The sequence below is a fragment of the Phragmites australis genome, chromosome 6 (genome assembly GCF_958298935.1).
Source record: "Phragmites australis chromosome 6, lpPhrAust1.1, whole genome shotgun sequence".
NCBI lineage: Eukaryota > Viridiplantae > Streptophyta > Magnoliopsida > Poales > Poaceae > Phragmites > Phragmites australis.
The window spans coordinates 5,772,016-5,784,138 of record NC_084926.1 but is presented as its reverse complement, the minus strand read 5'-3'; the positions used below and the strand labels follow the sequence as shown (position 1 = coordinate 5,784,138).

General features: G+C 39.4%; 1 protein-coding gene across 1 annotated transcript; it reads right to left on the bottom strand.

Moving 5' to 3' along the window:
* Positions 1-434: 434 nt before the first annotated feature.
* On the bottom strand, positions 435-11,847 carry LOC133921303 (mediator of RNA polymerase II transcription subunit 23-like). Its single transcript, XM_062366115.1, has 21 exons — positions 11,578-11,847; positions 11,452-11,495; positions 11,043-11,142; positions 9,992-10,957; positions 8,833-9,067; positions 8,344-8,561; positions 7,508-7,721; positions 6,897-7,183; positions 6,400-6,483; positions 6,117-6,211; positions 5,664-5,826; positions 5,338-5,583; positions 4,615-4,782; positions 4,427-4,540; positions 4,163-4,288; positions 3,586-3,731; positions 2,796-3,039; positions 1,971-2,727; positions 1,689-1,870; positions 1,096-1,199; positions 435-947 (listed from the first exon to the last, which is right to left on the bottom strand). The coding sequence occupies exons 1-21, from the start codon at positions 11,716-11,718 to the stop codon at positions 746-748; spliced, it is 4,836 nt and encodes a 1,611-aa protein (XP_062222099.1). The 5' UTR covers positions 11,719-11,847; the 3' UTR covers positions 435-745.
* Positions 11,848-12,123: the final 276 nt, after the last annotated feature.

Below are 12,123 nucleotides of genomic sequence, written 5' to 3'. Positions count from 1 at the left end.
TCAAGCAAGTACCGGGATTATTTGAGAACCTGGCCAAATTTAGTGCGATATTTTAAATACAATTTAGATATCAATTCCATCACAGGACTGAGGGAGCAACAAAATTTAAGAAAGTGCGAAGAGAAATGAAACAAAGACACTTCGCTGTCGACCTGAAAACGACCAATGATCTTGAGAACAAATTAGGAGTCGCCTACTCACCTTAGGTAAGCCGTTGTCGATTCTTTGTGATAAGATGCGCACAGTTCATATGGTACAGTATCAACTGGTGATGCACACTCCTCTGACAAACTTTCCAGTTTTCCACACTTGCGACACCGCTCCAAACAGTATATGGGCGGTGACAATCGACCGACCGGCACATCTTCCATAGGAACGCGACAGTGTCGATTGCCGCTCACTCTCTGGTACGACAAAATACAAGGGTTGCATGGTTTAGAGGCAACCAATATGCTTTGCCTGGAGCATCGTGTTATGCTGTAATTATGCATGTCCTAGTGTGCCTTTAAGCGGTTACTTACAACATTGCTACCTAAAGGATGACAACTGACAACATCGGTTCAGTGAAAAATATGTCCCTGATCATTACGGAAAAATATAGATTCCGGCCAGATTGAGGATACAAGTTACAACTACAGCAATTCTTCTGATCCTATAGCATACACACGTTCGGACCTCTGCAGTGAAAGTGTGAAATCCAAGGCAGTTGCATCTTGCATCATCCATGCACCTATAAGTTGTAACATTAGGATGGGTTTTGCACTAGCTTTGGATGCGTCGCTGCATAAATTGAGGAGTTTGGATCCGTCTTCAGGTGGGAGAGAAGATGTTGCACGTCTGGCCTCAAAATTTCTATAACTTTCCCACATAATGTTAATATCTCAGGCTTGGGTTTGCTAGTGCTCTGAACGGGACCCCCTTGACCTTCGTACATCACTGCATGATGCCTATTTAGCAGCAGAACAGAGAAAGAGTTCGTATGAGATGGCATACAGAGATGAATGATCATATGCATTAACAATTTGACACGGAATGAGAACAGACACAAAGTGGATGTCAGGAAAGTTCCTACGCGAAAGAAGAAAAGTATCTTACAGGAAGTCAATTATGTCTGTAATTTCTGATGCCACCACAGGAGTTGAGACCTGGGAGTTCTTACCAAATACATCCCCCAACACATTGAACAGCAAAGCCAAAGTCTGCAAATCCCAACAACGTAACTAATTAAGTAGAACAAGAAATAGATCATGGTTTATCATACAACAATATATTGATGTAGAGTTAAAAAGTAACGTTTTAAGAAAAATGAATTGAAACAAACAATCTTACAATCTAAAGGGAACGCATAATGTAATAATTTAAGTAAATTTGGGAAGTTCTTCACAGCTTGATCATGTCAAAGACACCACAAAGCAAAGCATATATGTTTTTTTAATATTTGTAAGTTATTAACAGAAAAAATGGAACAAGGTGGAACTCCAGAGATACTAAATGATGTAACACAATCTTGTTGTGTCTAATGACATTGCATTGCAGGTACAGCATATATTGATTCAATTCATAGAGACATTGACACACTGCCATACAAAGTTGTCCTTAGATCGAGACCAATTCCAAGCTCATAATGTAAATCTAAAGCACATGATTTTTTTTTTTTTTAGTAACTACAAAGAGAAAACCAAGCATACCTTCATGAACAAAGGTCGAGCAAAGGCTAGACGAGGTAGTAAGGGGCCCAATATGCGGAAGGCGATTCTTAACATGGCAACTGAATTGACTGGACGAAGGTGTTTGATGACAGTATGGGTAGAATCCAGCCATTCTTGTGGTAGATTGCTAAAAAACGAGTGAAGAAGGGCGACAATGTTACCTGCATCCAAAGCAGAACATACAATTAATAAGTGTGGCACTAACATATTAAGTTAGCTCTGAGCTCATTCCGCCCAATAAATTACAGTAAAATGTTCTACCTATGGCTGTTGATGTATTGTCTTGAGAAGCCCATGTAGGATCCAGCAGTGCATAGCCAACAGCAGAATCAAGCTCTTTAACAGGCCTGGAACTATCGGAGAGCCACCAGCAATCTTTTATGACGCGCGCTGCTTCTGAGTATAGTTGCATGTGGAATTCTGGTGGAAGTTGTGCCAGCAAAAGACCACATGCTTGAATCATCAAAACTGACAGTTGTTGGGAAGAGTAGCCACTCCTAGAAACAAAGTTAGTGGCATTGATTCCACTTGCAGCGTTGTTTGCTTGGTTGGGACCTGCCGATTCAGCACCCCCACCTGAAGGAGAAGTTGGCAGTCCAGAATTCTGCCCCAAACCACCTGACATTCCTTGGCCACTATTTGACTGTATAAGCATTGCTTGTACATGTGCTATTATTTGAACCAGAGAGGACACTATTTGAGAAGCAGGCACAGGAAGTGAGAGAATTTCAATAGCTGCTGTTTCCAAAACAAGCTGTGTATACGACCCAGGATCTTGATTCTGATAAAATGCCCTCTGACCATCGGTGTTACTGATTCCACCAGCTTGTGAAGATGCATGATGCCTGTTGAAAGTTGTGCGTGCTGTGTCTGCTGGGTTTGATTTGGATTTGCTACTCAAAGGAGGTATAACATTATCAACCAGGCCTAGCAAAAGGTTGGCATAGTATTCCGGTGGTGGACAAACGGAAGCATTTGAGGACCCTAAGTATTTAGCAAAGGATCCCGAGAAGGGAGTCTGTAAAAGCTCACTGTTAGCAGGCATTAGGTAGAAAGAGTTCCAACTAAAAGAGTAAATAGATTTACCTTAGTGCTAACACCCAGCACGTTGAGTATCCTAACAATTAGCTTGCTTGGAAGATGACCATAGAAATATGCAAGAATATCACGCACAAATGTAAATCTTAGCGGGTGGAAGGCAAGCAAGGAAGAATAAAATGCAAGAACTCTGTCTGCAATATCCGTAGCATCATTCTCAATAAGCCTATAAATAATTAGTGGGATGACAGGAAGCAAACGTGCAGCAATGTCATCGAAGAAGGGCGGATAGCTGCGTTAACACAACAAATAGAGTAAATCAAGATTCTACAACCACCATCGAAACCAAAGTAGTGAAATGACACTAGGTTAAAACCAAAGTCAAATATCTCTAAACTAACATGATATGCTATCCTGAAAGCTTGAGTAGGCACACAATGTAAGGCTAGGAGTTCAGGCAAGTATTTCATAAAGAAAAGAACAAGCATAAAAAAAGTAGATAGACAGTCCTATGCTAAAGTAGGACAGAATCTGATGTAGCAATAATATGCATATAAGAAGAAAACCATTGCATTCAAGTCTGTTTGGTAATAAGTCAAAAGCTAATAGCAGCCCTATAATTTGGAATAGGGACAACACATAATAACAAAATTAACCCTTGCAATAGCTCTATTCAACAGAACACGCCATATTTTTTTAGTGGCACTTATGTGTACAATGAACACGTTATATAGATATCAAACATGAGATATATAGTTGCATAAAATTTGAATATAACAGAATTTATCAATGTTGAAAAAACTTTTAGCAAGTAAATCGGTTAAAAGATTGCAATTACCGGTCCTTCCATGAAAGATGGTTACCAAGAGCTTTCTGGAGCTCAACTCTTTTGGGAGGTTGATTTTTTAGCCAATGCTCTGGAGAACGAGAATTGCAGAACGCCTTGACTCTTTGCTGAAGTTCCGGCTTTTCAAGCAGACTTATCTGTCATGTTAAATTGGTAATCCAAGCAATTCTAAGTCTGTGCATGCACAGCTGAAGCAACCAGTGATATATTAAATTAATAAATTTACTAGAGTAAATCCATTTTAGTCACAGAAAAGTAATACAGAATCTAGTCACTAACAGTACAAAACTGGAAACCAACCAGCTCAAGCACTAGTCAATAGTCAAATGAAAGGCATACTGGTGCAGTCGTAGCTATACCACTCTTGACAATCTCAGTTAGTCACACTGTAGATATCCACTTGCACTACATCCGAAAGCTGTAAATAGAATCTAACTAGCAGCTTTTAAAGTGTGACCAAGAATAGTTGTTAAACTGGTTGCTAGTAGAATATTTACAGCTGGTTATGACGCAACATGATTTTATAAATATAGAAAGCAAACTTGAGAAAAAATTCCAGAGGCTTTACCACAAGGCGTAAAGCATACGGATCATCATCCCTGTCAATAAGAGCTAGTAGTAGAATGTCCAGTGGAAGAAGCTCATGTGTCCATATAAAGAAAGAAAGATGTGTAATTGCTTTGGATAGTAAGTCCTGCATAAAAATAAATGATCAGAAAATTTTACATGGTAGCTTCTGAATATAGGAGCCCACATAAACAAAAGCCAAAGAGAGGGTTTCTTCATACACCAGTAAGACGAATAAAGCAGCTCTTTTTCTTAGTAAGCAAACCTGTGCTAGACGCCCTCTTTGCATCTCAAGCTGGATATGATGTAGAAGAACATCAACCATTCTATAGATATTTAATGTAACTTCTTCAGGTGAAAACTCTCTTAAGACACGAGCCTGCATCAAGATCACAGATAAACAATATAGAGAAAGATCGACACTCATATCAACACCATAATTAAAAAGCATACAAGATTTGCATGGTTGATCTCAAGATGTCCATTCATCAGTATCCAGGCACCAGCGCAAAGATATCCACGATGATCCTGGAAACTGTGGTTCAAATAGGTCATGACATAGTTTGGCTCAGCAGATGGTGAGAGCAGCTGATTACATTGATTAATAACAATTGTTTCTGCCTGAAACAAAGGCAAATTGTCAATACAAAAGGTAAAGAATGATGGTGAGAACAGATGTTGTAAAGAATGATGCGCCCTGGTCCAACCATTCATCTGATAAACGCGCGGTAGCAATTTCAGGGCACTATAAACAGTACTAGATTGAAAATTCAAGACTTTTGGAGAAAGGGTTATTTTTAAAATACCCATCTTACCGTATTGCTTATGTAAGGCCACAATAAGTATTTGAGAATAAATTTGCAGTTAAAATCCTATTCTCGGGTAATAAAACGTCATGAGTTCATTTTAACCATAAAATACTGACAATATCATTCTGGAGACTTTAGGTGAAAAGAATTTGATGAATTTCTAAGTGCAATAGTAAATAAGAAACTTTAGAATTCTCCATCAAAAGGCTACATATAAATAAGTACACATAAATTCTCCAATCCTCGACGTAACTGAACCATAAATTCCCCAATCTGATAATCAGCAAATATATGTGGAATGCATAAAAGAGTTGAAGAAAACATAAAGATGGTCAAACACCCAGCCCAAAAGATAAGAAAATGGTACCTGCTGCCATGCTTGGATAGCTTGGCCCCTCTTATCCATTCTCCCCATTAAAAAATCACGAATAAGGGGAGGGAAATAACGTAGAGTCTTTTCTGACCAGGTATGCTGACTGTTTGTCATAATTTGCTCCAGCAATGGTTGAAGATAAATCATGTGTTCAACCTCAGCAATTCCACGTGTCTTGATGGTGATAGCAAGACTTATTATCGTTATGCGGTTAAGAGTTTCAGTAAACTCAGTTGGCCCCTGCATTAAATGCATGTAGAAGTTCATTTACTATGAACTGGTGACAGTCAAAATTTGAAAGAGAAGCAAGTAATCATTACCTTCAGTTCTTTTTTGACAAAAAAGAAGTCTTTCAGTGAGAGAATCAAATTCATGCACAGATTTTCAGCTAATCTAAAAAGGCGATGCTCTCCACGTTTGCCCTTAATCATTGATATTATTTTTGTGACATCATACATCAATGCCTTGCTTTTTCCATGATATCTGAACAACACATTGGCGTACAGACGAAATATGTATAATAAATAATCATTAAAAAGAAGAAAATATTGGAATTTTTCAACCCCCACCCATTCTCCCTCCCCATAGAAGGATGACTCATGACTGTGTATAATCAGCTTACAACTTCAAAACTTGGGAAGATAAAAGGAGAAAGAAAAGTAATAAGGAGTCAGAGGAGGGCTGGGGGTCCAATCATTGGATATGATTGATAAATTAAGTTTCCTTTTAGATAAAAAAGGGAAGAAACTAGAGAGTAAATTACTTAAAATTACCTATACAAAGGAAGTAGTCTGTAATTCAGTATCTCAAGTAGGAGCAAAGAGACACCAGATTTGCTCAGAATAGATGGAGATCTTTGGGTTAATGTCTGCAAAGTTCAATAAATAGTGGGAAGACATCAGAATTTTCATTACTATGTTCTGTATGTAATTTTGAACATGAAACTTTAATACTACGGAAGGTCAGAAACCAGACCAAAAGAATGTTTCACAAGGTGGCATAATTCCATAACCACTGCATCAAGAACATAGATCACCACAGGAGACAAGAATTTACCGTAAAATGGGGACGAAACAATGAATGAGGCGTTATAAGCAGTAATCTCACATAGGTTTCCACCACAGCAATGCTAGGGACAGTCTATAAAAAAAACAGAGGTAAGAATGAAAAACAAATGAATATTTGCAACGTGACAAAACTACATGTTGTGCATACTTCTTGAGAAATATATTTTGGTGAAGACTAAAGATGATTTCATAAAGAGGAAATAAATTACTTCACATACTGTTAGCAAACCTATGACATTTTAGATATGCATAACTTGTTAGCTAAATTGTTTAAAATGATACGTTCATGTGTATATTGCAATCATATTAAAACCATACCCAGAAGGAAACTATTTGAACTGGTTGTAAATATTGAATCAGGTGCATTCTACTTAGATCCACATGAGCACTTGCAAGAAAAATAAAAAGGGTAGGCGTAGGTAAAAAACAGATAAACAGAAGGAATCAACTTAGGTCTTAGCAGCAGGTCATGTTTGGTGCTTTTACCTGGCCAAGGAATATGGTCTCTTCAAGCTGGAAAGCAAGCTTCAGACAAAGATTGATAGATAACCCAGAAAGCAATGACATCGAAAGAGGGCAAGTTTCACGCATCATCATAATTCTTTCATTTGGCTGCATATTAGACCCCTGAATTAAGTCTGCCATTCCAGCTGATGTAAACCAGTTCATGACTGCTTCACAAGCTGGTTGTGCCATGGTGAATGAAAGAACCCAGAACATGCCCGTTGCACGTTCATCCAAGTTCGTAAAGTCTATCATTCTCTCTCCAGAGGCTATTATTTCAAGGAAGAAATGATCATTTTAATATTACCGATAGGTACATATAAGAATGCAAAGTTTAATCATGGTCTGAATCCATAAATCTCACTCCAGAAAAATGCAAGTGCAACATGAACTCTGAATTGTAGTATTATACTATGTAACGTATCGAGCATGAATTTCGCTCCTTTAAAAAAAAGAGCATGTTTTTTTTTTCTGCAATTAATCAAGTTACATATTGCCTATCTACAACATCAAATTTCCATCCATGAATTCTAGATCTACCGGGTAACGTTATACACCAAAAACATAATGGCACTTCCAGAGTAAACAAGTACCTTTTGTCATCTGTTTCCACCACTCATCTATTTGTTTTCCTTTCAGAAGCTGATCACTGTTCAAATGCTCTCTAATTGAGGTGTTGAAAGACCAAATGCGCAAAGTTTGACTGCTACTAATAAAATCGAGAAGAATACTTTGAGGCCCGATATTACTGGGATCAAGACTCTTGTCTTCTTTGTGGAATGAAATTATCTTCCTCGTGGTTTCAACCTGATAACACAAGAAATAGCCAGAACGACTTTATACAGTTGACATATAATTTGGAAAATCGAAATAGCCACGATAAGACAAATAACAGAAGGAAACATAAAAATACTACCAAAAACTTATGCATGCTTTAAAATTTTAATAGCTCCCAGATGTGAGGTTAGTTTATCTGATTTTGACAAGCGCTACTACATTACTATTAGTTACTCCCTCCATTCTTTTTTACTTGTGGCTTTGGACATCAACACAGTCTCCAATACATACTTTTGACAATTATTTTACTAAACATCTGTTAGTAAAAGTTATTGAAGAAATAATGATTTGAAAGTATTTTTCATGGCAAACCTGCTAATATCATTTTTCATGTGACAAATATTTATACTTTTGTGTATATTAGGGGTCAAAGTTTTAGAGTTTGACTGCCCACATTCTAAATCGACATCTACTTGAGAACACACATTCTTAAAAGGCATCTACTTGAGAACAGAGGGAGTATTAAAGTTCCGAACAATTTGACAAAGCGCCTTGAATGTTTCATGAGGGAATCATCAGCTAATCAATTGCATTGACTGAACGACTTGCAAAAGAATAAAAATTTACAAATAGTCGTACAAATATACACCACCTTCCTTGGGTCTGAACTAAGAGTGTTCATCACGATCTCAATGCGGATAATCTGTGCAAGCAACCAGGTGATATGATTACTGCGTAGAATCTGTTGGTCACTATTTGTTACTCGAGAAGCAAGCTTGTCCACAAAATCAAGGAAGTCGATACATCCACTTTTCATTAGGAAGAAGAAAATGTCAGCAAACAAAAGCCAATCTTGCCAGCACTGAGTCTCTGCAATAGCATCAAAGCTTTAATGAGTATAGGCAGCAGACGGTAGAAAACAACTTCAACTTTTTGCGAGCAGCCTAACAACTTCCTTATTCCTCACCGTACATTTCTGTATGTTCTTTGAAAAAAACTGTGTGGCATAAACGAATATTTGGTGAAAGGGTGTACCCATGGAACATTTTGGTGAGGTGAAAGGGGTGTACCCATGGATGGAACATGTGAATCCTACCATCTCTACGCTGAATAGACAAATGGTGAAGCTTCAAATGCTAACCTGAGTTAGTGAGCCTCAATAGTTCAATTGCCCTGTCGGCAACTGCCTCACCAATCATATCAGGTGAGAAAACAGCTCCAGGAGTTGATTGTTGAGAATGTGATCTGTAACAAGGGGCAACAAGAAGAACACGTCTCCACCAGTCTGGTGATGGGGTTGTACGGAGAGCATGCCTCAAGCAACGCAGAGCACGTTCCCAGTCTAAACCACCCTTAGGAATGGAGTTCGCAAGATCCTAAACAATAAACTAATATCAGTTTTGATATCCCACCAAGAACAGTAATCAAAACAAATGAACTTAGAATCCACTTCTAGCTAACAGCTGTGAATAGTTTTCATTTCACTTCTTTCATTCAAATTATTATTGCTCTTTCTATATTACTGAGATCCCTCGTGATGATGACTATTGCCTCCATAGCATGCAATGTGCCCTTAAACTAGTAAACAATATCAAAGAGATTGCCCTGTTTGTTCTTATGCACAAGTCCTTTTGCAGTTTGTGCACTTGAATTGCTCTAATTTTGACACCAATATAGGTATCTAAATTCTAAAATGACCCATTAGAATGACATTAGCAGACTTACCTCCAAAATACTTCCATAAGGTCATATTACGAAAAAACAATACATGGTCAAAGTTGCATACAGTCGACCATGAGAAGTAAATAAAGACTCATAATCCGTGCATGCAAAACATAGGGCGTATAATTTTCAAACATCTTGCAAAATATAATGTGCTTGTTGATTTAACAATGATTTTCACAATTTACCATTGTCTACTTCCCTAACTAGACTCCCTTGTTTTAACAATGATTTAACATTGTCTATTTATCCACGATCAAGATCATCCACACGAATTACTCCCTTGTTTTTTTAAGGCATTTATGAGAAGGATATTTTAGTCATTTTCCTCAATGTTTTCTCTTTCAATCTTATAACCTTAAAAATATTGTGCCCCAATCAAGTTTTTTTAATATAAATTTATGAAAAGGGTATTTACGAACAGGGAGCAGTGGATAATGTTTACCATTAAAATCATATGCACAGGAGTTTTCATTCCATGTACATTAAATGACAAAATACGCAGACACAAGTATGGGAAAAATGTATGACAAACATAAATGGGGAGAGACCGCTAATTAAAGAAAGGATGGCATCACCTCTCCATGCAGTGGCTCTCCCAACACACTAGGGTAAGTAATGGGAGAATAACGCAAATTAGTAACAGATTCACCGGCTATGCTTGGGTAGGATTGTGACAAGAAGCGATGAGTTGCAAATGTTGGGCAATGAAGGTGTTGATCCAACATTTGCATGTGCATACACACCATGTCCCTCCTCCTATGGATCTCCATAATAATACTAACTAGTGCTTCATCATCAGGAATGTTTTCGAGAAACTGCAAGTTGCTGCGAACAAGCTCGTAGAATGGAACACGGCATTTCTCTTCATTAACTAAAATCCATACCACGTCCAAGCATAGATGCATCCATTCATGCAAAGGTTTTTCAAGCCTCCAAGTTTGCATCGCATCAGCAGCATCCACGTCATGTGGCCTCTGGTCCCAATTAACCAGCCAATTAACCATATGCTGGAATATCACAGCATGGGTAGCTGGCTTCAAATTGGATTCCAGCCCAGCTAGAATAGTCCTACAGGATAGATGATGCAGGTGGCTAATTTCTGCTCCCCTGCGGGACTGGTCACCTCTTGCTGCTGTACCAAGCTGCCCAGGGCTGGCGTATTCAGCTGCCTTAATTGGTGACACATTTGCACCTACAGGTTGGTCAATACCAGATTGAGTAGGAGATCCTATGGTGTTCATTACTGGCAAAGGCGATGCCGGATTCGAAGGGTGAAAGTTTGGAGCATTTGGCACTGCAATAGCTGACGAAGGTGTTACAGGACCACCACCAGTCACAGAACCTCCTTGCCCCGTCGGCGCCTCCACAGAGGAAACAGCATTAAGCAGAGATGGAAGGAGGCTGTCCCATCTAAGGTGGCCTCGAGCACACAGGCACCGTGTAGCAAAGAGCAAGAACTCAGATTGTGGTGCGTGGCTACTGCACTGCAGCACAAAGGAGATGAGAACTGATTCCGTGACTGCCTGCAACTGCTCCTGGTCCTAAAGGAAAGTGTAAATTAAATAGTTAATTTCTTCTGTACTCCTCCGGTGACGAACAAGAATACTGCGTAATTCTTCTGCTTACTGGGAACTGCATGCGCAGCTGCTCATAATCTGAAATGAACTGCTCATCACAGGGAGGCAGATCTCTGTTCAGAGCAGTTACTCTCTTCTGCAGCTTGTTCCTGAATAATTCAATTTCGAAAGTGCATTACAGTTTTGAAAAAACTTACCAAATTCACGTGATCAGACATACAGGTATACAGCATATGCACGGACTGCAACGAACAAAATGCACAATTATCACAGTAACCTGAAGTACTTCCAGAATTTCAGCAGATATCGCAGTAAAACAAACGAAGCCACCAGAAAAATAATATGGCCTAACGTATAAAGACGAACTTAAATAGGATACTACATGTTATACCCATGCAATATAATTATCAGAAGGTTAAAACCAATTCGAAAAACTACACAAGGGGGGAGCAACTTACGAGGCCTCCCTCGATGGGTCATCGGCTCGCTGCTTCGAGTTCATCTGCAATCCACGCGCACCCAGGGTCAGTACTAGCAGCGCTAAGTGCACACGGTCGGAGATTGGGGCGGACAGAGGCACGCACGCCGAGGTGTAGGGTGAAGAGATCGGAGATTGCCGACCGCGCCGGGTGCTGGTGGAGCTGCATCTGCCGCTGCTGCGGCAGCACCGCCGAGGCCGAGATCGCTGGAGACAGCGGCTGCCTCTGCCCGTGTCCCCCGTCCATCTCCGCTGCCCCCTGCGCAGCGCTCTCGTCGCCGGCGAGCGATGCGGTAGTACGGTTCCGACCGACCAGAGAGGGGAAAGGGTTTAGATTAGAGAGAGCAGACTTGTCACAAGTCACTTGTGCTTTCGCGCTGCCGTCCCGGAGGTATTATTCGATTGAGAGACAGAGCACTTAGGCTGCAAATCCTTTTTAGTTTAACAAATAATAATATTTTTTAAATTAATTTTTTTTAAAGCTAATATAGGACCGTGCTATTTCGGAGCTTGCATGTACCATGCTCTAGTCCTATAGCATGCACATCTTTACTTTTAGTAAAAAGTTATTTGGACGGTTACTTATTTCTGTTTCTGGTCATTTAGCATATAAGTAGTGTAGAGAGTGAGAGTGAAGCGTGACTATGGGAAC

What these genes read in the sequence shown, in the direction of transcription:
- LOC133921303 (XM_062366115.1), bottom strand. Translation starts at nt 11,718, where the DNA reads ATGGACGGGGGACACGGGCAGAGGCAGCCGCTGTCTCCAGCGATCTCG. An exon ending in AGATCAACCATGCAAATCTT is followed by an intron (nt 4,541 to 4,614) that starts GTATGCTTTTTA and finishes ATCTTGATGCAG; the next exon opens with GCTCGTGTCTTAAGAGAGTT. An exon ending in AAAGAGGGCGTCTAGCACAG is followed by an intron (nt 4,289 to 4,426) that starts GTTTGCTTACTA and finishes ATTTTTATGCAG; the next exon opens with GACTTACTATCCAAAGCAAT.